General features: G+C 42.1%; 1 protein-coding gene across 1 annotated transcript; it reads left to right on the forward strand.

Annotated features, from left to right (window-relative positions):
* Nucleotides 1–16,235: 16,235 nt before the first annotated feature.
* OCSTAMP (osteoclast stimulatory transmembrane protein) lies at nt 16,236–22,191 on the forward strand. The gene is made up of 3 exons (XM_079982428.1): nt 16,236–16,573; nt 17,956–19,006; nt 20,707–22,191. The coding sequence occupies exons 1-3, from the start codon at nt 16,512–16,514 to the stop codon at nt 21,064–21,066; spliced, it is 1,473 nt and encodes a 490-aa protein (XP_079838554.1). The 5' UTR covers nt 16,236–16,511; the 3' UTR covers nt 21,067–22,191.
* The last annotated feature ends 2,443 nt before the right edge of the window (nt 22,192–24,634 follow it).

The following is a 24,634-nucleotide window of genomic DNA, read 5'->3' on the forward strand; positions in this document are numbered from 1 at the left end:
TATCCCGCTTTCTCACTACCCGAAGGAGTCTCAAAGCGGCTAACATTCTCCTTTCCCTTCCTCCCCCACAACAAACACTCTGTGAGGTGAGTGGGGCTGAGAGACTTCAAAGAAGTGTGACTGGCCCAAGGTCACCCAGCAGCTGCATGTGGAGGAGCGGAGATGCGAACCTGGTTCACCAGATTACGAGTCCACTGCTCTTAACCACTACACCACACTGGCAGAAATGCAAAGTGGTCACAACCACAGCCGACATGCATCTCCAGGGGTTGGCCAAGAGGATATGCATCCCTTGGGCCAAGAAAGGTTATCCCTCTCTGTTTTATAAAGTGCCCGCCAGTGTTCATTATGCAATTACCCAGATAATTCAGGGCCCTCTGCCACACCACCATGTGCCTATCTACACGTGACATAAGAAAAGCCACAACATACCCTGCCCCTAGCAGCCCTCTTAGCTCTTCTTGGGGTCTTCTCATCAGAAGAGAAACTCCACAAGCCCCATGCCATTGTTCCAGATGGAGTCAATTCTCTGGCTGCTGTGCAAAGGATCAGGAGCTTCTGCCCTGACTGGGAACAGATTGAGCAGGAACATTATAGTAGCTGTGACTGACATCCATAATGGGAAGACACAAAGCTTATTTGACAGGCTCCTCTGCTTTTTCCCAGCTGGATCCTCTTTTTGCAAAGGTTCTCAAAGCAAAGGATGCAGCGGCAAACAGAGCTAGATGATGAGGATGTCTGTGTATTGTCCAGATGAGCTTCTGTTGTCCCAGTTTGGCAGAGAATATTAAAGCAAGTAGTCACACCTGAGAAGCTTTTTAAGGAGGCTGCACTACCAGAACTTGGATGGTAGTGCCCTGTTAAGATGTTTGCGAATGCCCCTGGAATAGAGAGTGAAGTACGCCGGGATAGTGATTGTTAAAATGTACTATTTTTAGGCTCCTGTTCAGATGGAACCTTGAATGGTTGGAAGCCAGTCGAGCTGCCTGGCTGGATGCTGATGGCTCCTTCACACAATAATCTGTACACAGAATGAATGTCTAACAGCTGCACTGGATTTGCACAATACAGTGGTACCTCGGGTTACAGATGCTTCAGGTTACAGACTCCGCTAACCCAGAAATATTTCCTCGGGTTAAGAACTTTGCTTCAGGATGAGAACACAAATTATGCAGCAGCAGTGCGGCGGCAGCAGGAGGCCCCATTAGCTAAAGTGGTACCTCAGGTTAAGAACAGTTTCAGGTTAAGAATGGACCTCCAGAACGAAATAAGTTCTTAACCTGAGGTACCACTGTAGTTCCTCATTTGGTCTATGCCAGTTGTCTGCCCACCAGTTGGTTTAAGGGGGAAAAGTATAACCCGTTTAGGCTTGCCAGTCTTGAGGATGCTGAATTGGTGCATCTGATACATGATAAATTATTTCCCCAGAAGTTCCTTTGCAGGTCTTCTCTCTAAATTCTGCCCTTTTTAGCTTTGGCCATATTCAGCCGGCAGCACTGCAGTGGAATAACAACATCTGGCCACAGGGAGTCAGAGTTGCTTCACACAGATGGAAATTAAACTCTTGGCAACAAATGTTTCATTCACATGCATTAGCCTTTCCAGAAAATCGGGATTTTGTGTTAAATCACCAAGGGCTTGTGCAAAGAATGGAAGAAGCCTTTTAAAAGATACCTGCTTTCCCCCTCTGCCTTTTTGTGAAGGGCCCCATGGGGGTTCCTGATTAACATCTACAATTCCCCCCCCAATAGTCTTCTGTGCAAACTTTTCCATTAGTCATCAACCAGAGAGGGTGAATAAATGAGTTCATTGGAAGAAAGGGCACAGGCACTGAATAAATCTACTGCAAGTCACATTTATCATACACAACTAATACCTTTTAGGGAAATGGTCTAGGTAAACGTTAATCTCAATAAAGGATAGAACCTGGATCCAATGGTAGGGTATGGGGGGGCGGGAATGTTCCACAATCAGCAGTGATTGACTATATCACAAGCTTGACTTGTGGTGTACTTAGCTGACAGGTTACAACCAGGGATCGATGAATCTCCATTCCCCCCCCCCATTTTTTGACTCTGAACTTAGTCTGCCACATTTTCACATCATTTCAGTTTTTTTCTTTTTAAAAAATCTGCACAAAAAAATGCCTTTTCATATTTCTTGTTCCTCATTTGCATTTTTTTGGTATGCAGTTTGAATATATGCCATTTTGTACACTATTTTCATATATATATATATATCTCACACTTCTTGACTGGAGAAGTGCATCGCAGCATTTGGAGAAGTGTGAATTTCATAGCATAGCTGTGCTTTGGTTCACAAAGTGCAAATTAGGATTGTTAGAACTTCTGAATATGACTAATTCACCCTGAACTAAAATGCTTTAGAACCCAGTGGTCTTGATCCAGAGATGCTTGAGTACCTACTGCTGTTTTCCCAAGAGTTGCTCCTCTCCTCCAAGAGAGGCTGCCTGAGGACAGCTGCACCCTTTATGCGTCAAACTCAGTGGTGTGTTTGACACAGAAAGCACATAAAGTGAAGATGACACATAAAGGCCAGAGAACCCTGGCAGCAGTATCCATGGGCAGGGTGGCAAGTACGGAGCTTTTTCGGTGGAAAAAGTAGGAGAGCAAAGAGCTCAAAGGCAGAGGGTACTTGTCAGTAGGGATGATGCATGAGGGAGTGGGAGAGATAGAGGGGGTGGAGATTCACTCAGGACAATGTCATTATCAAAGAGGCTGTGTTCCAAAGACTCTCTCTGTGAATATTGAATAAAAAGTGGGTGGTAAGAAACATTCCTTGTCTTTGTACTTTCCTGGGCAACCAGCCATGGGAGTTGCTGGCATCCACCTGACAGTGATGCAGCAGCAAAAAAAGCTCATGCTATTCTAGGTTGCATCAGCAGAAATATAGGGTCCCAATCAAGGGAAGTCATAGTACCACTCTATTCTGCCCTGGTCAGACCACACCTGGAATACTGTGTCCAGTTCTGGGCACCACAATTTAAGAAGGATATTGACAAGCTGGAACGTGTGCAGAGGAGGGCAACCCAGATGATCAAGGGTCTGGAAATAAGCCTTATGAGGAATGGTTGAAGGAGCTGGGTATGGTTAGCCTGGAAAAGAGGAGACTGAGAGGAGATATGATAGCCACCTTCAGATATATCAAAATGCATATTTCTATCAGCAATGTAGGGTGAGCGGTGAAAGAAGTAGGATCTTAGGATTGGGACGAGTTGTGTGGGGATGAGGAGGGAGGAATTTTGGGTGAGCTGTGAGTGCATGGAGATTGGCAACAGGTCAGGGGTTAGCAGGTAGAAGGAGTGTTGAAGGAGCTGTAAGGGGTTGGGTAAGATGTAAATGGTGGGGGTTGGTTGGTAAGGGAGATGGGGCAAGCAGCTGCAGCCCCTATTTATATATTATAGTTACGAATTTGCATACATTTTAATCAGCACATGAACATTTTAAGCAAACCCATGCCCTCTTTTTTTGGTGCTTCTTCTTCTTTTTCTTCTCCACCTCTACCACATTCTCCTCCTCCATCACTACCTTTTCTTCCTCTATTGCATAAGCGATCACCCTAGAGATGTCAGGAAATGAACTTGGCACTGTCTGCATGCTGGCCACGTGCTCTCCCACTGGGCTGAAGCCCTTTCCTCACCTTTATAGAGGAGGGATCAAGTAGAACAAAATAAGTATCTGTCTCGCATACATACACTAGCCTTTAAAAATCCATCTAGCCTCATGGTTTGTGCAACATCCTGTAGCAATATGGTCCCTAGCTTAAAGATGCATTGTTTTGAACCAGCTGTTTCAGTGAATGATCCATGCAGGCTGGTTTTATACACCTTGGCTTGGTGGATATTTAACCCTTTTTCACTCTGTTGAACTTATTCATATTCTATTGGAAACCCACCAGGAATTGCTTATATGCTTTTTTAGAAAGAGAAATCATATTGATTCATTTTGCTCTTTTGAAACCGTCCTTGATGCATCTTTTTGTCTGTGGGGATGTTTAGCAGCCTGGTTTTGTGAGACTTCCATCACCTAATGGCAAAGCTGCTGGGTTTCAAGTCTAACCCGAAGTCAAATACTTGGACCTGCAAGCCTTATTCCCTTATCCAAAGGTGTTGGGCACTGGCTGCTCTTGCCCAGTAATGATGAGCCAGAAATATTCTGAATGTGTTCAGAATTACTTTCTTCATTGTTATCACTGTTTCAGGAGCTGACATTTAAAACACTTCCTGGGGCTCAGCCGTGTCAAGTTCTGCCTCTGACAATTCCCTGTGAGTTGCTTTTTAAATAAAAAATATAAAATGCCTGCGATGCTTGGTGGTGGTGTGGAAGCAAGCACGAAGGAAGATTTATGTCCAAAGAAACTGCAAAGGAAATTGCTCTGAACAAAAATGTCACAGCAGGACAGAGTATGTGAGCAAAGAGAACAGTAATTCATTAACAAAAAAACATATTGAATAAAGTTGAGCAGCATTCTAATTTGAAACCACAAGCCTGGGACACACATTTGACAGGGGAAATGGTTCCACACAGGGGTGAAGGAAGGAGTCGTAACACCTGGGGCGGGCGTCATGACGTAGGACGCATGTGCGGTGTCGCTACGTACGACACATGTGCTGTAGGTAGCGACACCGCACATGGCTGTATAGCAGTTTGCCGCCGGTGCCACTCCAGCGCCATACGGACAGTGCCAGGATCCCTCGATGGCCACTGCAGCCACGAAGACAGCTTTGCAGCTCTGGAGGGATCCGGGCACCGTCCGTACGGTGCTGGCGGCAAACCGCTATACAGTGCATGTGTGACGTCGCCACGTACAGCGCATACATGCGACGCCACACATGCGCTGTACTTAGCAGTTTGCTGCTGGCGCCAGGATCCTCTGCTCGTGGCTGCAGCCATGAATAGAGGATCCTCCAAAGGCAGCTGCATTGGCCCGATGGCTGCTTGTGCCGCCATGAGCCCCTGCAGGGTGAATTCTTGTCACCCCCGCAGGCATGGAACCCGGGGCATACCGCCCCCCCCCCGTTGCGACCCCACTGGTTCCACAGAGGCGAAATCTTGATAATTTCTAGTATTCCTGCGAAATTGTACTAATGGAATAGCCTTCATTGTGACAAGAGCAATATCCATTCACAATAGCCTTCTACTGTATGGATTGAATCAGAGATGGAACACTTATGCCTCCCCCTCCCTTTCAATCTGCTGTCAACTGGACCTTGCATACAAACCCCCACACCATGAAACCCCTCCCTGTTGACTTACCTGATAGCAGCTGTGGGAAGTTCTCAGCGGAGGTGTTTGTGCAAAACTTCCCTCTCTGTCATCTGGAACACTGTGCCAATCACCCGGGAGTCTGGGAAATGCAATTTTCCCAGGTCACCTTAATTCCTATGACATCAGTCCCCTTGGGCACAGAGATGGAGGAGAGCTTTGATACAGTTCACATTTAAAGGCAGATCTACCTAATTCACACTTGGCCGAAATACACAGCCATCCTGAGTATTCTCACATCTTTAAATTTTCAGTGCAGTTCTCCAGCCAATAAATGTTCACAATAGTACATATACTAGGTTAAAGTGTGAATAAAAATGCATGTATTGCTGAAAATAACATGCAGAAATGCATCCTATTAGCAGAGAAGGATTTAGGGGAGAGCGGCTGGTTCGTCCACACCGGGCATCGAGCAGAGAGGGAGCCACCGAAATGATGTGGAACAGAAAGAGAGAGGTGATGGGGGGGGGCATCAAATTTTAGTGTTGCCCAGGGCACTTCTGAAATGTGAAAGCCACAAATCTGCCACTGCTATTAGGGAAGCTGCTTTGCAAAATTCACACAAAATTGCTAATGAATTTTCATGAACACTTAATTCCCCCCCCCACACACACACAATGTGGGAATAGGGAGAACCGAACTTCTGATTGGAAAAATGAGAAATAGAGAGATTGGCCCATCCCCAGTGGTGTGTGCGTGAAACCACTGCTGTACAGCCATTCTGCCCCCTCTGCCATTCACCTGAAAGGATGCTAAATCATGAGAAAGGGCCCTCCCTAAGATGCATGATGGGGCAGGAATGGTCCATGATCAGGATAGGATCTCTGCTACCTTCTCATGGCAGTAAAACCTTTTTTAAAAAAATAAAAAGAGGGGTGTTTACAAAGCAAAGAGAAGCCACTGCAATTGCCTTACAATTGCCTGCCCTTGAAAGTGCCTGTAAATTCTAAAAAAAAATATTTAGCTCTCCCCTCTTTGGGTTTTCCACCTCCCTTTCTATTCTCCCCATCTCAAGCCTGCAAATATGTCAAAAGAACTAGTTAATAATCCATTCCTCTTCCCTGGGAATTGCATGAGAGCTCAGCACTCTTTACAAACTACACTTCCCCATTTCATACTTGTCTTTGTCTAAATCCCCACAAGAAGTACCCAATAAAACAATTTCTATGGCAACTGCAGGTAGCATGATTCTGGTGAAAGAAACTGGGGTGTTATTTGGGGGGGGGTTGGAGCAGTTGTGGGGTGCAAGGAGATTGCCGTTCCTTTGGGGAGGGTTGACTATACTTTGCACCTACCTCTGCAGCATTTTTCTTCCAAGTTGCTTGGCCTGTACATTGGCAAATGCATAGCTACTTCAAATGTATTAATTCCAAATGAATGGAAAATTGAAACAAATGGGGCCTGTCATGTTCATTTGTCACTAGTAAAGAAACACATGCCAGAGTTACAAAGGAGTTTCAAATGTCACGTTTGTGACTCAGTCAGTGACCTTGGCTTCCTCCTAGAGCAGAGACAGTTTATGTGGGATGTAAGGAGTGGAAGAAAGAGAATGTGGAAAGTGAAATTAACCCTGTAAAGATAACCAGGCGGCTCTTTGTGATGACTCGAGAGCAGAGCTGCACCACTAGCTTGCCTGGAACACCTGGCTACACAGGTGTCCTGATAAAGACCATCTGCAAGTAGATGCTCATGCATTGTCACCCATCACGTGTCCACAGCAATACATAGATGTACAGCGGGCAGGGGCATGCAGGCTCCCTTGCTACAGACGTGACATGGGGTGCAATGGAGGAGGTGGGATGAACATGCTTTTTCCTCTTGCACAATTCTCTCTTCTTCTTCTTTTTAATAATATTTATTAAGTTTTTGACAAAAAGAGTTACAAAATAATAACCCACAAAAGAAAAATACAAAAATACAAAAATCAAAATTTAACATAAAAATAAAAAATAAAAACTAAAAATCCCTCTTTATAAAGTCTTACAATCATTTACTTATTTTCATGACTTCCTCACACCTCCCTTTTTTGTATTCCATTTATAAATTTGTTCAGCAAATACATACCCTCTTAATTTACCCTCAATTATTTATCCTCACATATTCTAACTTCAAATTTTCATCTGATGTCAATCCCTTCTTGCATATTCTTATTTTACCTTATTACTAGAACCACTTCATTTCATTCCAACGTCATTAACATTCAATAATTTTACAGTGTTTCTGTAGATAGATTTTAAATTTCTTCCAATCTTCTTCCACCGACTCTTCTCCCTGGTCTCGGATTCTGCCGGTCATTTCAGCCAATTCCATGTAGTCCATTACTTGCATCTGCCATTCTTCCAAGGTGGGTAGGTCTTGTGTCTTCCAATGCTTTGCAATGAGTATTCTTGCTGCTGCTGTAGTGTACATAAAGAAAGTTCTATCCTTCTTTGGCACCAATTGGCCAACCATGCCTAGGAGAAAGGCCTCTGGTTTCTTCAAGAAGGTATATTTAAATACCTTTTTCATTTCATTATAGATCATTTCCCAGAAAGCCTTAATCCTTGGGCACGTCCACCAAAGGTGAAAGAATGTACCTTCAGTCTCTTTACATTTCCAACATTTATTATCGGGCAGATGATAGATTTTTGCGAGCTTGACTGGAGTCATGTACCACCTGTATATCATTTTCATAATATTCTCTCTTAAGGCATTACATGCCGTGAATTTCATACCTGTGGTCCACAACTGTTCCTCTTGCACAATTCTCACAGAGAGTTTGTGAATGACTAAAGAGGGCTTGAGTGTTTTCCTCTGCTGTGGGTGGCGCTGTGGTCTAAACAACTGAGCCTCTTGGGCTTGCCAATTAGAAGGTGAGCTCCCATTGCTCTGTCCCAGCTCCTGCCCACCCAGCAGTTCAAAAGCACGCCAGTGCAAGTAGATAAATAGAGAGGTTAAAAGCAACAAAAAAGGCTTTTATGGGTATATTCGTAGCAAAAGGAAGAACAAAGAAACAGTGGGGTCACTCAGAGGAGAAGATGGTGAAATGCAAACAGGGGACACAGAAAGGGCTGAACTCCTCAATGCCTTCTTTGCCTCAGTCTTCTCCGATAAAGAAAACAATGCCCAACCTGAAGAATTTGGAGCAAATGATTCAGCAGAGGAAACACAGCCCAGAATAACTAAGGAGATAGTACAAGAATACTTGGCTAGTTTAGATGTATTCAAGTCTCCAGGGCCAGATGAACTGCATCCAAGAGTATTAAAAGAACTGGCAGATGTGATCTCAGAACCACTGGCAGTCATCTTTGAGAATTCCTGGAGAACAGGCGAAGTCCCGGCAGACTGGAGGAGGGCAAATGTTGTCCCTATTTTCAAAAAGGGGAAAAGAGAGGACTCAAATAATTACCGCCCAGCCAGTCTGACATCAATACCAGGGAAGATTCTGGAGCAGATCATTAAGCAAGCAGTCTGTGAGCACCTAGAAAGGAATGCTGTGATCACCAATAGTCAGCATGGATTTCTGAAAAATAAGTCATGTCAGACTAACCTGATCTCGTTTTTGACAGAATTACAACCCTGGTAGATGAAGGGAACGCAGTGGATGTATCCTACCTTGATTTCAGCAAGGCATTTGACAAGGTGCCCCATGATATTCTTGTAAAGAAGCTGGTAAAATGCGGTCTTGACTATGCTACCACTCAGTGGATTTGTAACTGGCTGACTGACCGAACCCAAAGGGTGCTCATCAATGGTTCCTCTTCATCCTGGAGAAGAGTGACTAGTGGGGTGCCACAGGGTTCTGTCTTGGGCCCAGTCTTATTCAACATCTTTATCAACGACTTGGATGATGGACTCAAGGGCATCCTGATCAAATTTGCAGATGACACCAAACTGGGAGGGGTGGCTAACACCCCAGAGGACAGGATCACACTTCAAAACGACCTTGACAGATTAGAGAACTGGGCCAAAACAAACAAGATGAATTTTAACAGGGAGAAATGTAAAGTATTGCACTTGGGCAAAAAAAATGAGAGGCACAAATACAAGATGGGTGACACCTGGCTTGAGAGCAGTACATGTGAAAAGGATCTAGGAGTCTTGGTTGACCACAAACTTGACATGAGCCAACAGTGTGACGCGGCAGCTAAAAAAGCCAATGCAATTCTGGGCTGCATCAATAGGAGTATAGCATCTAGATCAAGGGAAGTAATAATGCCACTGTATTCTGCTCTGGTCAGACCTCACCTGGAGTACTGTGTTCAGTTCTGGGCACCACAGTTCAAGAAGGACACTGACAAACTGGAACGTGTCCAGAGGAGGGCAACCAAAATGGTCAAAGGCCTGGAAACGATGCCTTATGAGGAATGGCTAAGGGAGCTGGGCATGTTTAGCCTGGAGCAGAGGAGGTTAAGGGGTGATATGATAGCCATGTTCAAATATATAAAAGGATGTCACATAGAGGAGGGAGAAAGGTTGTTTTCTGCTGCTCCAGAGAAGCAGACACGGAGCAATGGTTCCAAACTACAAGAAAGAAGATTCCACCTAAACATTAGGAAGAACTTCCTGACAGTAAGAGCTGTTCGACAGTGGAATTTGCTGCCAAGGAGTGTGGTGGAGTCTCCTTCTTTGGAGGTCTTTAAGCAGAGGCTTGACAACCATATGTCAGGAGTGCTCTGATGGTGTTTCCTGCTTGGCAGGGGGTTGGACTCGATGGCCCTTGTGGTCTTTTCCAACTCTATGATTCTATGATTCTAGGTACCGCTGTGACGGGAAGGTAAACAGCATTTCCATCTGCTCTGGTTTCCGTCATGGTGTTCCATTGCGCCAGAAGCGGTTTAGGCATGCTGGCCACATGACTGGAAAAGCTGTCTGTGGACAAACGCCGGCTATTTTATTCTGAAAGCGAGACGAGTGCCGCAACCCCATAGTCACCTTTGACTGGACTTAACCGCCCAGGGGTCCTTTACCTTTTTTTACCTTTCTTTGTTCCAAAACAGTCCTCACTCAGTCACCTATTTACCGTTCCTTTGAGTATTTCCAGGCCATTCCTTACTAGTCCCATACCTGTCCTATTCTTTTGTGCTTACTGTGTTATTTGCAGTTGGGGGGCATACTTGGGGGAGGGGGAGGGATTAGATGAGCCACTAAAGGGGTCCAGGAAGTGATGTCTCTGTCTGGGAGCCCACACAGGGACTGATGGGTCATAGCACCCTTCCAAATAGTGGTTCTGAAGGGATTGTCCTGATTTGATGTATGTTGAAAGGTGACCCTTAATCAAAGGTCAGCCCGGCCTACTGACCAACCAGAAGGCAAGCTGGCTGATTCCGGATACATACCCAATGTCTTTGCCAAAGCCTGTTTACATCTGTAATTGATAAATGTTGTGGCCTGTTTTAACCCAATACCGATGTCCTGTGTCTTGGGCGGGGGGTTGGATGAGTCAGTAATGTCCCTCTGCCCACTATGGACAGCTCCACTGGCCTCTGTCCTTAGAGTGATGCTAGTTTCAATGCACCACTTCGGAGCTCTCTGTCCCACCCATGGCAAGTGGTGAATGCGGACAGCTTTTGCCTGTCCCTTCTCTCCCGGCACACACTTCTGCTCCTTCCATTGTGAGTAATGGGGCTGCAGATTTTCTGGTGGTTATGTATGTGTGCCAGGAATATTTTCTTCACTTCATTAAAGCTGATAGCCTGTGTGTTGGTGTTTGAAGAAGTGTGCATATCCATTGCATGCATGCATGCACTTTTAGCATGCCATTTCAACGCACCTATAAAATGGAGCCCTTTCCATTTGGCTGAAATTTGACAGGTGAAAAAAATCTCTTGGAGAGGGAGCAGACTATCTGAATATTTTGTGGCAGTTGGATGGAAATCACAGAAGTTGCAGGCAGCAGAAGAGCATCTGGGTCTCCCACTGAAAGGCATAGGAAACAAATGGAATGACACAAATGAATAAAAATGAATGTGATTTGAATGAATAACTAAATGAATTGGGTTTTCATAATGAAAATTAATGGGACAGCTAAAACTTTCTTTCTTTCTTTCACTTCCTTAACAAAACTTGAAGTTTCCTGTTCTGTCTTCTTGAAAGTAAATACTGTGAGGCTGCAAAGAAACTTCTCATTATAAAAGGAAGTGCAGAACGTAAATAATATACAAGCCATAAAAAGCATCGATAGCAATGTTGGTCCACGGCAGAAGAAAATAAATAAGGACATTGCAGAAAGCCAATATGTTTGTTAGAACTGGAGAAAATGAAACAGGGAACAAACTTTCAAAAGGCTTTTTCAAACATTTGGGAATACTTCTTGGAATCATTTGAGGGAATGATATATTATATATTTGATTAATGTATTCTCTCTTTCTCTCTGCCACAACTATGATGATTGACATCTAAGATAGGTCTGAAAGATTACACACATATGATACAGAACTGATAAAGTATTGTGTTGTTTTTAAATGGGAGTATGGGAAATTGTTTCTGGCCAGTGCTTTTTTTCTGGGGGGATGCAGGGGGACTCATACCCCTAAACATTTTGTGAATCTTTGTACTTTTGTCCATTTACTGTATTTATTCTTCCCGATTTGAAGAATAAAATTGTGATTTTCTCGAGTCTAAATGAGAGTACCTTTAAACATTTTTTAAAGAAAAAAAGCACTGTTTCTGGCAAACCTCAATTATAGTCCCCCAAATAAGTTTTTTTAGTAGAATGACAGCATTGTCTCTACTGTAGAAATGGCCGTCATGTGGCCTTCCAGTGTCGCTGAATTACAGCTTCCATTATTCCTGACCTCTGGCCATGTTGGCTGCACCTCATGGAAGTTGGAACCCATTTGAAGAGTCACCCTTTGGGGATTTATAATGAACTGAAAAAAGTGTTGAAAAACACATTTATTAAAAAACCAGAAGCCTTTTTACTTGGTATAGTATGGGGTGAAATCCCCAAAAAGGATGTTACTTTTTTTCTGTATGCCACAACAGCTGCGGGAATATTGTTAGCAAAGAATGGGAAGAAACAAGATTTACCAACTATCAAAGAATGGCAGATGAAGATGATGGACTATATGGAACTTGCCGAACTGACCGGGAGACTCCGAGACCAGAGAGAAGAGACGGCGGAAGAAGACTGAAAGAAGTTTAAGGAATATATGAAAAAATATGTTAATATTTAAACCTTAGAATAGCTTTGGAAGTGGATATAGGCTGTAGGGTTAGAAGTAGAAGATAGTATTATTTGTAAGTGATAAAATGTGAAGTTATTTTAACTGTGGTTAAAAAAAAGAGAGAGATGGTTAGAAATTATGACATGTATTTTTTTAAAATAAATTTTTTTATTAATTTTCCAATTTTTAACAAACACAACAAAAACAACATAGAAACAAACACATAAAATCATAATTTCTTAACCTTATTTCCATAAGCCTCTTTTCTCGGACTTCCCCATACCTTCCCCTTTTTGCATCCTTTTATTTTTAACAATTATTCAACAACCCTTTTAGCCAATTAAATATAAATTCATTCTCCCTTTCAATTTCACCCTAAATCAAACAAAATTTACCGCTGTAATTCTACGTCTTCCTCTCCCTTAGCATTTTAGCACTCCTCAATTTTATAGTAGCTCTTAAGATATATTTTAAACTTCTTCCAGTCTTCTTCCACAGTCTCTTTCTCTTGGTCGCGGATTCTGCCGGTCATTTCTGCCAGTCCCATAAAGTCGATCACTTTCGCCTGCCATTCCTCCAGCGTGGGTAGCTCTTGTGTCTTCCAATACTTTGCTAGAAGAATCCTTGCTGCCGTAGTGGCATACAAAAAGAAATTTTTATCCTTCCTCAGCACCAGCTGGCCGACCATACCCAAGAGAAATGCCTCTGGTTTCTTATGAAAGGTGCATTTAAGTACTTTCTTAATCTCATTATAAATCATTTCCCAGAAGTCCTTAATCTTTGGGCAGGTCCACCAAAGGTGGAAGAAGGTACCTTCAGTCTCTTTACATTTCCAACATTTGTTATTGGGCAAATGATAAATCTTCGCAAGCTTGACTGGAGTCATGTACCACCTGTAAATCATTTTCATAATGTTTTCTCGTAAGGCATTACATGCCGTGAATTTAATACCTGTGGTCCATAACTGCTCCCAGTCAGCAAACATAATGTCATGACCTATGTCCTGTGCCCATCTAATCATAGCTGGCTTCACTGTCTCATCTATTGTATTCCACTTCAACAGCAAGTTATACATTCTTGATAAATTCTTAGTATTGGGTTCTAACAATTCTGTTTCTAATTTCGATTTCTCCACCTGGAAACCGATTTTCCTGTCTTGTTTGTAGGCCTCCATTATTTGAAAATAATGGAGCCAATCCCGTACCTTGGACTTTATTTTCTCAAAACTTTGTAGTTTAAATTCACCACCTTCTTGTTCTAAAATTTCAGAATATTTTGGCCAATTAGTTCTCATATTAAGTTTCTTTACCTCCTTAGCCTCCATTGGTGAAAGCCACCTGGGAGTTTTATTTTCCAGTAAATCTTTATACCGAATCCAAACATTGTATAGTGCTTTCCTAACAATATGATTTTTAAAACCCTTATACACTTTAACCTTGTCATACAAAATATATGCATGCCAACAGAAACTATTATCAAATCCTTCCAAGTCTAGAATGTCTGCATTTTCAAGAAGTAGCCAGTCTTTTAGCCAGCAGAAAGCTGCCGATTCATAATACAATCTTAGGTCCGGCAGGGCAAACCCCCCTCTTTCTTTAGAATCAGTAAGTATCTTAAACTTTATTCTGGGCTTTTTGCCCTGCCAGACAAATTTAGATATATCTTTCTGCCACTTCTTGAAACAGTCCAATTTATCAACAATTTGTAATGTCTGAAACAAAAATAACATTCTAGGCAATACATTCATTTTAATTACTGCAATTCGACCTAACAAGGAAAGCTTCAGGTTCGACCATATTTCTAAATCTTTCTTTATCTCTGTCCAGCACTTGTCATAATTATCCTTAAATAAGTTTACGTTCTTAGATGTCATGTTAATCCCCAGGTATTTTACACTCTTTGCCACCGTTAACCCAGTTTCCTCTTGGAATCTCTCTCTTTCAACATTTGTTAAGTTTTTTTCCAGTACCTTAGTTTTTTGTTTATTCAACTTAAATCCTGCGACCTGACCAAATACTTGAATTAATTCTAGAACTCTTTTGGTACTAGTGTCTGGCTCTTGCAAGGTCAATACTAAGTCATCTGCAAAGGCCTTCAATTTGTAATGTCTGGCTCCGACCAGAAATTATGACATATGTAAACTGCTAAAGATGAAATGAAAACCAGGTAGGTGGGACTTGGGGAAGCCCACTTAACAATGTTTAGAAAAATAAGGATATGGCAAGAATTTGTTCGTATTGTTTGTCTTTTCTGTTTGTGTTTTTTATTTGTGTTATAAAATGAATAAAAAATTGGGGGGGGGAATGAAGAGTCACCCTTTGGATGGGGGTTGTGGAGCCTTACTCAGGGCTATGACTGGCAGTCTGAAAATACTTTTTTCCTATTATTTCTTAATGAAGGGTAGCAGCGTCAGAGGCAGGAATGTGAGTCAGAGGTAGGAGACAGTGGGTTGGAGAGAAGACAGGAGGCGTCATGAAGGGAAGTAGAATCTCTATCTATTCCTCCCTAACACAGATGAAGCATTATGAAAACTAGCTGTGCTTCTTTTCAAAGCTGATAGAAAAGCACAGAAAGGTCCCACCCTATAGTCTATGGCTTTAACACAGGGATGGAGATGGGGAACCTTTGACCCTCTAGATTATGATGGACCACAATTCCCAGCAGCCCCAGCTAGCACTGCCAATGGCCAGGAATGTTGGGAGTTGGAGACCAACAATATCTGGGAGCCTGCTTTAGAATAATAGAATCATAGAACAGAAAAACTGCTTAAAGGACATTTATCCTGAGATTATGATGTTGCTTGCACAAGATGCCTTGAAGGGAATAGGATTTGCACAAGAACCATTGAATCTTAGAGTTGGAAGAGACTCAAGAGTCATCTAGCCCAACCCCTGGCAATGTAAGAATCTCAGCTTAAGCAACCAAAGGTATTGGGAAATAACAAAGAGTTTCTTTTTCAAAACAGCTAAAGAAGTGCAAATTCAATTTTTTTTCCAAGAGTAGAAGTCTGAATACATGGCAACAATCTTTTAAAATGCAGTCCGTCATAGGAATACAGCAAGCCTAAACCCACTTACTTGGGAGTAAGCCCATTTGAATTATGGTGCTGGATGAGACTCTTGAGAGTCCCACGGACTGCAAGAAGATCAAACCTATCCATTCTGAAGGAAATCAGCCCTGAGTGCTCACTGGAAGGTCAGATCCTGAAGCTGAGGCTCCAATACTCTGGCCACCTCATGAGAAGAGAAGACTCCCTGGAAAAGACCCTGACGTTGTCAAAGATGGAGGGCACAAGGAGAAGGGGACGACAGAGGATGAGATGGTTGGACAGTGTTCTCGAAGCTACCAGGATGAGTTTGACCAAACTGCGGGAGGCAGTGGAAGACAGGAGTGTCTGGCGTGCTCTGGTCCATGGGGTCACGAAGAGTCGGACACGACTAAACAACTAAACAACAACAACAACAAGCCCCATTTAATTCAGTTGGGTTTACTTCTGAGTAGACACAGGATTGCACTATAGCTGAGTTTTCCATCCCAGGCTTCAGATAGTGGGAACAGCCCTGCAGGATGTGTGTCAACCTGGAACACACAGTGGGCAGCTGCCAACAGTTTGCAAGACACTTTGAGGTTAAAGTCAGCTGAGCAAATTCATCACCAAGATTCAGTGTTTACTCATAGCGACCAGCCTTACCACAGTGCAAAAATAGAACTTTTCTGAATTATTTCTTCTCCTTTTTTCTGAATTGACTTTTGCAATATATAGGGTGGTTTTTAAACAGGCGTCATCAGCACATACATACAGCCTGGTAGTGATTCCTTAAGAGACACAGCAACAACTACCAAAGCCACAACATGATGTTCACCAGCGGTGGGATGCATTAGAGGAGGTGTCCCAAATTAATATTTAGGTTACATTTGCAGACCAGATTTTGCTGTTCATCTGAACCTTTTTTCAAGTGTCTGCTTTTAACACACCCACACACCTTTTTGTCCAGAACTGCCTACCTTAATGGTTCTGTCTCATTCGGTTAGTGGTTTTATTATCTTGTCAGATATTTTTTCAATATATGAAAACTAAATGAAAATTTGCAGGATCCCAGAGTGGTTACAAAGGACCTGGAGACGCCTTCATAATACTGGGTATGTAGAATCGACTTTAACTTAAATATCCATCTCTCTGTGTCTAGAAAAACCAAATTATCAAGCTGTTATTGAGAATTTCCCCCTAGAATTAAAAATGGTTATGTTATGTCTTGCTTTGGGAGATGTGTTTGCTAAAAAGTGATTGCAACCAGCAAAAATGGGATTCACTGCTGTTTTTGAGGCAATGGAGGCAAGTTTTGATGTATTGCTTCAGAGAAATACCATGTGAATGTATGTACTATATGACCTTGGGTGGGTGAGTTGCTCAGAAAAGTCTCAGAACAAACACAGTATTGGGGGAGGGGAGTATTTGATTACTATGGGGTGATAGTGCACAGTACTGGCATGCAATAATAATTAATACATGTCAGTATTTCACAGTTGATAAAATGCAGTAATATTCTCCATTCAGTGAAGGATGTTATTCAGTGGCTGGCACTTGTGAAACAGAATTTAGCAAGTACTAATTTGTTAGATTTCATATCTGACACCACCCGGAACAATGAAAGCATATCAGTCTAAAGCTGTCAGATTTAGAGGTAAAACTTCACATTCAAAATTTGAATGTTGATTTTGAATTTCACGTTCAAAACTTGAGCGGTGAAATTGGAAATTTGGCAAATCTGAAGTATTAGCAGTTTCTCCTTTTTATGTTTTAATCTTTATTGGTTTTTAAAAGACACCACAGTTATCTTTCTCCATCAGAAATATACACAAAGGAAATACTGAAGTGCTGGAAATAAAGTAAAGTTGTATAACGAAATATTGAGACTTCCCTCCACCCCAACATAGGTTCTCCACATTTCTGTATTAACTGCATATTGAAGAATATCTAGTTTATATTTATCCATTACTTCCATAAATTATGTCACATTGCAGGAGTCATTCAAGGCCTGCCAAAGATTTCAAATGTTTACAGTGATCTTTTAGGCATTGTCTATATTGATCCTACCCTCTGTTAAATTTTTGGTCGTCATGTTTCCTAATTTTCCCTGTTATTCTTGCCATCTCAGCGTACTGAAATAATTTCATCTGCCATTCCATTTTTGTTGGTATATTAGCTCCTTTCCAGCATTGGACTAATAGTATTCTCATGGCCGTGGTTACGTACATGAATAACGTCCTCAAATCTTTTGGTATATCTACGCCTATAATACCCAGGAGAAAGGCTTCAGGTTTTTTGGTGAAGGATAATTGAAACTTTTTTTAAGCTCATTGTAAATCATATCCCAAAATTCCTTTATCTTTTTGCATTTCCACCACATATGGTACATAGTTCCTTCTATTTCTTTGCATTTCCAACACAAGTTAGAGCTGGTTCTGAAGTATTAGCAGTTTCAATCATATCATTCAGGAATATCTGTTCATTATTAATACAGGATGGAAGGCTGGACTTACTTTCAAGACATTCTCTTCCCAAGGATACAAGAATTTGCCACGGAAGCTTGGCTTGCTTACTCCAGACCTCTGCCATCAAGCCACAACCAGCTATTATCCCTTTTTCTGATGTGCTGTTGCATTGCTGCAGCCATTGGAGGCCTCTTCTACAACTGGATGTTTTTCTCACTGCAATATTCTTTCCAGTTCTCTGCCGCAGCTGCTTCAGCCATTAGTTTTCTGGCCCTGTTGACCCTCTTCTTGATGCACCCCATCCGTTGCATGTTCACTATAATTGTGCCCACCTTAGGGACTAAGCAAGGGCGGAGATTGCTCCTGTCTGCCACCTTCATGATTGTGGCTGTCAACATAGTGCCAAACATCATGAGCAACATCGAAACCATCCTGCAGGTCATCAAATGCATCTGCAAGAATTCCTCTGAGAGCCTTCTGAACTCAACAGTTCTCTTGGGGAACGCTTCATGGGACTTCAGTGACGCCCTCAAACGGGTGACTGACAACATGCCGGACAAAACAGGGAGAGCTAGGGATGGCCATGTCCGGTTTGAAACCCACAACAACAACAATTTATTGAGTCAGAGAATTATCAGTGCTAGCCAAGGGATCAAGGAAGATTTCTTGCAAGTTGATGTGCTGGTCCAGAAGGTCATACTACTGGGTAACCGGGTAATTGCTGGCTTCTTCCTCTTCTATCTGATATTTGAGTCTGCTTGGTACCTGAAGAGCTACCTCACAGATCTCCGTTTTGACAATGTTTACATCACCAAAAAGCTAGAAGATTTGGCTCGGGAGAACAAAGCAACTCACCTGCTAGTTTGTTCACCAAAGAAGCTGATCAAGTCCACAGGATTCAAGCTATCCCGAGAGGAACTCCTTTCTTGTGTAATGCACCTTTTTCTTATTACCTTAGTGCTCATGTTGACACTAGTGATCATAGCAACGGACTATATCGCCTTCCATTTGGCACAAGCGGCTGTGACTGAAGTCGCCCAGTTCCCCGTTGTGCCAATGGTCATCTCAATAAAATATGAGGTGAGTATGGAAGCCTCTACCTTTGCATTTTCAAGCGAAAGGATGCACGATGCTGATGCAAATCAAGATTTTGCTTGAATGCTCCTGCAGTCAGAAATATAAATGAAACAACCACAGCATGGTTAAAATTAACCCTGCCTCCTATTCACAACATGGTACAGCAGTACATTGGTTCTCAAACACCTTGGTACTCAAACAACTTAGAACCCAAACACTGCAAACCCAGAAGTAAGTGTTCTGGTTTGCGAACATTTTTCAGAAGCCAAACGTGCTCCGTTTTGAGTGCCATGCTTCTGTTTTGCGGTCTGTCTGCTTTTGCTGTTTATTTTGCATTTTTGTTTTTCTGACTTTTTTGTTTTGTTTTTGTGACTGATTGATTGACTGATTGTGTGATTGTAGTACATTGTTTATTGCTTTCATTTTATGGATCAATGGTCTTTATCGATAGTAAAATTCATGTTAAATTGCTGTTTTAGGGGTTGTTTTTAAATGTCTGGAATGGATTAATCCATTTTGCATTACTTTCTATGGGAAAGCACGTCTTGGTTTTGGAATGCTTTGGTTTTGGAACGGACTTCCGGAACGGATTAAGTTTGAGAACCAAGGTACCACTGTATTAATTCGGATGACAAGTGATGTGTAGGGACGTAAAAGGTCATCATGCGATTCCTGTAAATGCAGGCTGGAATTGGTCATCTGTAACATTCACCATACTATTAGGCCCTGCATTATCACTCCTCATTTCAATTTCAGAAGAATAGGGCTCCAAACTTGAGAGTTACATTTTTAAGCTCCAGCATCACAGGACTTTCAACTAAAGAGTAGTTGGAATTATTCAAAAGCAATTAATTTAGGTTGGCTGTTGGTCAATTTCCATGGAAAGACATAAGGACTGCACAGTTTATGGGGTGGGGGTGGGTGAAATGTAACTCTTAAGTCCTCGATCCAGAGACTTTAATCTCACTTCAGTCCCTCTGAAATCAGTGGGAGAACTTGCAAAATCCTAAGCTTCCTAAGCAAGTTCACTCAGAAGTAACTCCTCTGAACCTATTTTACAGATTTACTATCTATAAGCATAAAAACAACACCAGAGCATGGTTACACTTAAAAAACTAACAATATTTTTAAAGGCATAATAGGTTAGACTTCATCAAATGCATGAATATGAGACATGGTTGTACATGGACTGAAATTGTAAACAGTGAGGCCAGAAGGAAAAGAAATATGGAAAAGTACAGATGATAATAATTACCACAGTTTTAGCAGTAAAGTAGAATCTTAAAAGAGATCTCTATATGATTTAGGATTGTAGCTAGTCCTGAACTAGCCTTGAGTAAGTTTGTCCAAATGATTTTGATAGCATGTAAATATGACTAACTTTCTAAGGACCTTACACCTTATTACGAAGAGTACTTTCCCACTGTTTCATATCCATCTGCCATATCAGAAAATATCAGGGCAGTATAAAACAATAAAACACAAAACACACTTAAAAATCATCATCATTATCATTAAAGTGACTGGCTGATTAAACAGCTGCTGGAATAATAATAAAAAAAAGCTATTCCTGTGAAAGAGGAAAGCAAGAATGCCTGCTCAATCTCTACTGGAAGAGCATTCCACAGCATGGGATCAGAAATACTAAATGCTCTGTGTGAGTTTCTGTATTTCTACTGAATCATTCTCTTTTATTCTTTCAGGCGAAGCTGATTTTTGTGCCATTTTTGGAATATATTTTTAACGGTGCTTTTTCTACAGAGCAATCCTTACCTCCGTTTGAAAGGAGCTATCATCAGAATCTGACCTTTGTCTCTGCTAACTGCCCCATGAGGTGGCCAAACCCTCCTAACAAAGCTGTGGTCCTTGCCGTTGGGCTCCTCTACTGCATCATTTATACCATGATCTTTTTGGAAACATACTCACGTCGGCTGTGCCGGAAAATTTCAGCCTCCTTTTTCAACAGCCAAGAAGACCGGAGAGTTCAGTACCTCTACAGGAAACTTGTTAGGAAACACAAGAAAAAGAATGGACACCAGCAGAAACCAACCACGCCGTCTTAAATTGCTTCCACGGAGGGGATGGAATTATGTTACTATGCCAGGAGGTTCTTAGACTTGCACTAGCAAAAACAGAGCATCCTCCTCCTCTCCCCTGGAGCCCCCAAATGCCCTCAGAATCAGTCCCAAAGAATTTGGGGACCCTTTAGAGAAGATTTGGGGAGAAAAGGGAAAACAGAAGTGCTGCTGGACTCTACCGGCACCGCTTTTGTTTCTTGGAATCAAAGGGAGAGATTCAATGTCACACTCTTCTTATTGCTCCACCAGTGCAAGCATTTTGCTCTGTCAGATGGAATGACCCCCCCCTCACCTCTCACTGTGTGATGTTCCAGGGGTTCTTCTGACCCCCTGAGCCAATTTCAGGGGGTTGGGAGGGGAGCCTTGCTCAGAGCGCCCACTGACAAGACTCATTGTTTGAATCCTTCCCCAAGAAACCCTTTGTTTCTGTGAGATTCAAAAGCTCAGAGTGAATTGATTTTCAGATAAACACCATGGCCGAAAATGGCACTCATATATACAGGGAGGTGGTTTGCTATTTGACCTTTGGAGGGCTAATGCTACATTATGGAATGTTATGTTCTCTCGCTAAGTGCCACTGTCTGCTGTTTGCCTCCTTTGTTCATTGCTAATGGCTGGTGGTTTGCTCTCAGCACCTTGTTCTGACAAAACAGACAAGTGAACAAACCTTCCTTTTTCAATCCAGAGAGAATGCAAATCCACAATATGCCTGTTCCCAAAGGCAAATAACCAGCCACTGGGGGGACGGGACAATATGCCTAGTTTTGAGTACATCCACCCTATCTCCCAAACTGCCAATCGTTCGTTCCCCACAGCTAGCAAAATGCACCAGCGGCAGATGGGCCCCACTCTTTTCTGTGGAAGGTAAGAGGCAGGAAATGAGCTTTGTTTGCAGGAATCATTCATCCGCAGGATCACAGCCAATACATTCCAAGATTATCATATTAGAATGTCCAGTAAAGTAAGATCACATTTTTGTCAAATGTAATAAAATAATGATATCATCACCAGATTTGTAAGATGTATCCTCTGATTGCACCCACTCAAGTTTAGCTAATTGGTTCATGGGCACAGAAGTGATGGTAAAAATAAAATCAGTTATTATTGTAATGTTTGCATTTATGGCACAAGCTTAGGAGATTTCTAGATTCTCAATTCACTGCGCTACATTTCCAGTGTGGTCAACAGAGTTATCATCACTTAGCAGGTGTATTGTATCTGGCCATAATATATAGAAAAGCCTTCTTTTAAGATAAAAACAGATCGCAAGTTTAGCAATTATTTGCAGTGTAATTGCAGAGAATCTTTAAATCTTGGTAGCTCTGGAACTTATGCATGGAAGAAAGATTTCTAGCTTGGAGACATATTTTTAGCTTCTGTTGCGATGGTTTGTAATGCCGTGGGTATGAAATGCAGGATTGCATTTGTAAGGAACAAATCAGTGCCTTGGGTAAAGTAACAAGTCATCATCCTTTTCTCAGAGTGATTCATTTGATAGTATTTCCCCCTTGACTGAGCATTGCTGAATGTGCAGCTGGAGCCTATTGCAAATGAAGAGAAGCTCAGGCTAGAGAGAGCTCAACAGAGCTGGCAAGACAAGAGCCTTGGGGCAAAGAGGTTTCAGGCAAAATAGCCATTAGAGAACTAGAAAAGGATTTTGGTGCATGTGCGGTTTTGCAGCGAGGCGGGGGCAGAAAATATATTAGATTGTGCCCCAAGTCTCAATATGATAATCCAGGAAAAGTGTGAGCACTCGGATGACAACCTGCTGGTTTCATTCTACTTCTGTTGGTGATGACCTTTAAAGCCCTAAATGGCCTCGGTCCTGTATACCTGAAGGAGCGTCTCCACCCCCATTGTCCAGCCCAGACACTGAGGTCCAGTGCTGAGGGCCTTCTGGTGGTTCCCTCGCTGCGAGAAGTGAGGTTACAGGGAACCAGACAGAGGGCCTTCTCAATAGTGGCGCCCGCCCTGTGGAACGCCCTCCCGTCAGATGTCAAGGAAATAAGCAGCTATCTTCTCTTTAAAAGACATCTGAAGGCAGCCCTGATTAGGGAAGTTTTTAATGTTTAATGCTGTATTGTTTTTAACACTCGATTGGGAGCTGCCCAGAGTGGCTGGGAAAACTCAGCCAGATGGGCGGGGTATAAATAATTAATAATAATAATAATAATAATAATAATAATAATAATAATAATAATAATAATTCTCTGCCATCAACCTGCATGAGGAGCAGAATGCCCTCATGTGATGTGGGTCCAACCAGGAAAGGCTGAGGCCTTTTATTTAAAGAAAAACAAATCCGTTTCTGCTAGGTCTAATGGCAAAACAAACAGGAGTTGGGACAGCCATCCATAACACAGACAAGGATGTAAAAAGAACAGTAGGCATCAGGCAGGGCAGGAGTAAGCTGTTGGGGTGGAGAATGTGCCAAAGCAATTCAAGCAAAGTCCTGATTCATAGGAACTGCTGCTATGTGGTTGCTCTGTCAACATGATTAGGTACTTATGTTGCAGTGCAAGTGCTTACACAGCCGGGAGCGGTGTGGTTCGGAGGGATGATGAAACTCTTGCCCATATCCCCACCACGGCTGGACCCCAGGCAGCTGCAACACTGGCATGGAAATTTGTCATCGGACTCATGTGGTTTTTGGTTACCGATGGTATGGGGTAGGAAACTGTCCATGGGAGAAATATAACCACACCTCCACAATCGATATGCATTGAGCTGACAAGGCTACCCAAGATTCAACCAGGTTCAATGAATACACCAGAATTGGGGAATGACCAATTAAGAAAGGTGACATCTAGTCCGTTGGGCTGTGATCCTCAGATGAAGGGCAGTATAGAAATGAGAGAGAGAGAGAGAGAGAGAGAGAGAGAGAGAGAGAGAGAGAGAGAGAGATATTTAACATTGAGGATATTGTTAATAACTTAGATTCATCCTCAGCCAAAAAAATTAAAATATGAAAAAAAGTAATCTTCTTAGATATAAGGATTTTTGTCTTTTAGATCAAAAGAACCTCTTGGTTTATGTTAGGGGTAAAAGAAAAGAAGTCTCATCCATGGTTTGAATATTTTCAAAATTGTGTAGCCTTAGCAAAATATGCATTTTTTTTTCTTTTCTGTTGTGGCAGAATTCAAAAAGATCACATTGAAAAAACAGAAGGCAACTGTTTTCAAATATTAGCAAACTGTTGCTAGGTTAGGATAACTGAACCAGAGCAAATTCAATATTATATAATAAAATGGAAGCAACATTTGGGAGGAAACACTCCAATGGCTATGTGGGAAAGATTCTGGAATCAAAGCCCATAAAACCACCCAAAGCTGATGCTGGAGAAACCAAGAAATTTATGTGATTTGTATTTATGGTCATTGAAAAAATAGATTTTTTATGCTGATCTTTGTAATTTTATTTTATACCATAATAAAATATTTTTGGAAAAGCAGCTGTGACTAGGCTAAAGAGAAACCAATCACTGGAAACAACAGCACAAAATCCATTTTAAAGCTGGAAAACCGAGGTCCTGCCTCCTTTCACCATTTTGTCA

Source organism: Podarcis cretensis (assembly GCF_951804945.1).
Source record: "Podarcis cretensis genome assembly, chromosome: 6".
Taxonomy (NCBI): domain Eukaryota; kingdom Metazoa; phylum Chordata; class Lepidosauria; order Squamata; family Lacertidae; genus Podarcis; species Podarcis cretensis.

Bases quoted from the DNA above. Each gene is read 5' to 3' on its own strand.
- OCSTAMP (XM_079982428.1), top strand. From the start codon at position 16,512: ATGAAAATTTGCAGGATCCCAGAGTGGTTACAAAGGACCTGGAGACGC. The intron at 16,574-17,955 runs GTATGTAGAATC...TTATTAATACAG, and splicing joins AGACGCCTTCATAATACTGG to GATGGAAGGCTGGACTTACT. The intron at 19,007-20,706 runs GTGAGTATGGAA...TTATTCTTTCAG, and splicing joins TCATCTCAATAAAATATGAG to GCGAAGCTGATTTTTGTGCC.